Source organism: Castanea sativa, chromosome 1 (assembly GCF_040712315.1).
Source record: "Castanea sativa cultivar Marrone di Chiusa Pesio chromosome 1, ASM4071231v1".
Taxonomy (NCBI): Eukaryota; Viridiplantae; Streptophyta; class Magnoliopsida; order Fagales; family Fagaceae; genus Castanea; species Castanea sativa.
In genome coordinates, this window is record NC_134013.1 from 31,083,228 (window position 1) to 31,085,154 (window position 1,927).

Consider the following 1,927-nt stretch of genomic DNA (forward strand, 5'->3'; position numbering starts at 1 on the left):
TCTCCAACCATGCTTCATGAACAATCCTAGTACCTATGCTCTCTTCCTGTATCACATCCACAACCACTGGGTGACCGAGATTAGGTACCACAGATTCAAACCCACTGCCTTCATTTCCCCTTGCTACCTTGTGAGCACCAACATGGCTAGATTGCATGGGCACTTCAACCATAACACGTTGAGATTGAGTCTATGAGTTGGTATGCTTCTTCCAAGGTGCTTTACTACGAGATACCCTTGGAATAACTGTCACTATTTTGCAAACGGCCCTCACGGGATTAGCAGGTAGCCAATCTCTGTATTGCTGGTCCTCCTTTCGCAACCTTCCTTTGCTACACAGTCACATCTCACAACCTCTTTCACCATGGCTAACTCGATCACACCAATAGCAAAAATTAGGAAGCTGCTCATACTTTATGCCCACCCAACCCACAAGTTTCTGTTCCGCCCAAAGTTTACAGCACCTAGGTAGTGGCCGCGAAATGTCTAAGTTGACTTTGACCCTCAAGAATTCACCCCCTGCCCCTTCATCTTTTGGGTCAGCCACTTGTTGCACCATACCTAAGGTTTTACCAACCAATTCATTGGTTTCTTGAATTAAGAGATGTTCTGGAGCATTATGAATTTGTATCCAAAACGAAGAGCGAGAATAGTCAAGTAAAAGGGCTTCCTCAGCATCCGAAGTTCTCTGAGAAACCACTAGATTTTTATCATAGGGCCAAGGTTCAAACTCTAGGACATGTTCAAGATCAAGGCTGTCTTCAAATTCAAATAGAAGGATATTATCTCCCATGTCTCGGATTTTAAGTTCACCACTAGGTTTCTATAGAGGTATGAATGTGAGTGCCACGGCATCGACATTCAAAACCTGTTTTGCGAAGAATTTACTAGCCAAACGATGGATGATAGCTTCCTTATGTCCAACGACTTTAGCTCCTCGTTCTTCCTTTTCGGACAAAGAAAAACGAGCCCACATCTCCTTAAGTCTAGCCATATCCACATAGACAGTCAAACTACCAAACCGAAGAGTTACGCTGACCTAGCAACAGAAACACACCGTCCTATCCGCCTCACTGGAGACTGAAGGGAAAGAAAAACCTAGATTGAGCTAGGGACTAAATTCTACAGACATTAGGGTAGAGAGAAATGCTAAACCCTAACCACCAGAGAAACTTCTCCTCTTCTAATGCATGTTAACCCTATGCATTTGCGTAAGTAATGTGAATTGTGAGATGAGGTGTGAGCATTAGGTTCAAGAGTATAAATCATTTTTTTCTATTGATATATGCAACAATCCTTTCACATCATATACTATATAATAAAAATTAGGTTGGAGAAGTCATGATTGCACCAAATGTCGATTTTCTATTTTTAAATCATATTTCCATTTACACTCTTAATGAATTTCTATAGATATTGACAAAAAGGAAAAAAATAAATAAATAATAAGTTGTGACTAAAACAAATACAAAAAATCATTTCATTATGAAACTAAAAGATCTCTAATACACTATATGAGGATATTATATAATTACTAGTCATTTACTTATGTCACCAAAATGTGCCCAATAAAATTACATATTATATAAGTTCATGTTCAATGCATATCATACTATATACTATGTAATAAAAGTTGTATGTTACACACAATTGTATACCAAGTTAACATTCTAGTTATTTATTTATTTATAATTATTCCATTTTTTCTTTTTATATCATGTGACACACTATAAGTGTATTTTAAAATAATTAAAATAATTAAATTAAATGAGAATCTACGAAGAGCTTTTAGACATCATAAACATTATTTAATTATTTCTTTTATACTATTTTAATAATTTACCATATATATTTTTTGTTTTAATTATTAAAGTTGGGTCTCTATAAGTACAATAAATTATTAACTTAGGTATTTTAAAAAAAAAAT

At 35.6% G+C, this 1,927-nt stretch overlaps 1 protein-coding gene across 1 annotated transcript; it reads right to left on the reverse strand.

Moving 5' to 3' along the window:
• Positions 1-340: 340 nt before the first annotated feature.
• LOC142624935 (uncharacterized) lies at positions 341-793 on the reverse strand. Its single transcript, XM_075798660.1, has one exon. The coding sequence runs from the start codon at positions 791-793 to the stop codon at positions 341-343; it is 453 nt and encodes a 150-aa protein (XP_075654775.1).
• Positions 794-1,927: the final 1,134 nt, after the last annotated feature.

Coding starts and splice junctions, on each gene's coding strand:
- LOC142624935 (XM_075798660.1), bottom strand. CDS start 793: ATGGGAGATAATATCCTTCTATTTGAATTTGAAGACAGCCTTGATCTT.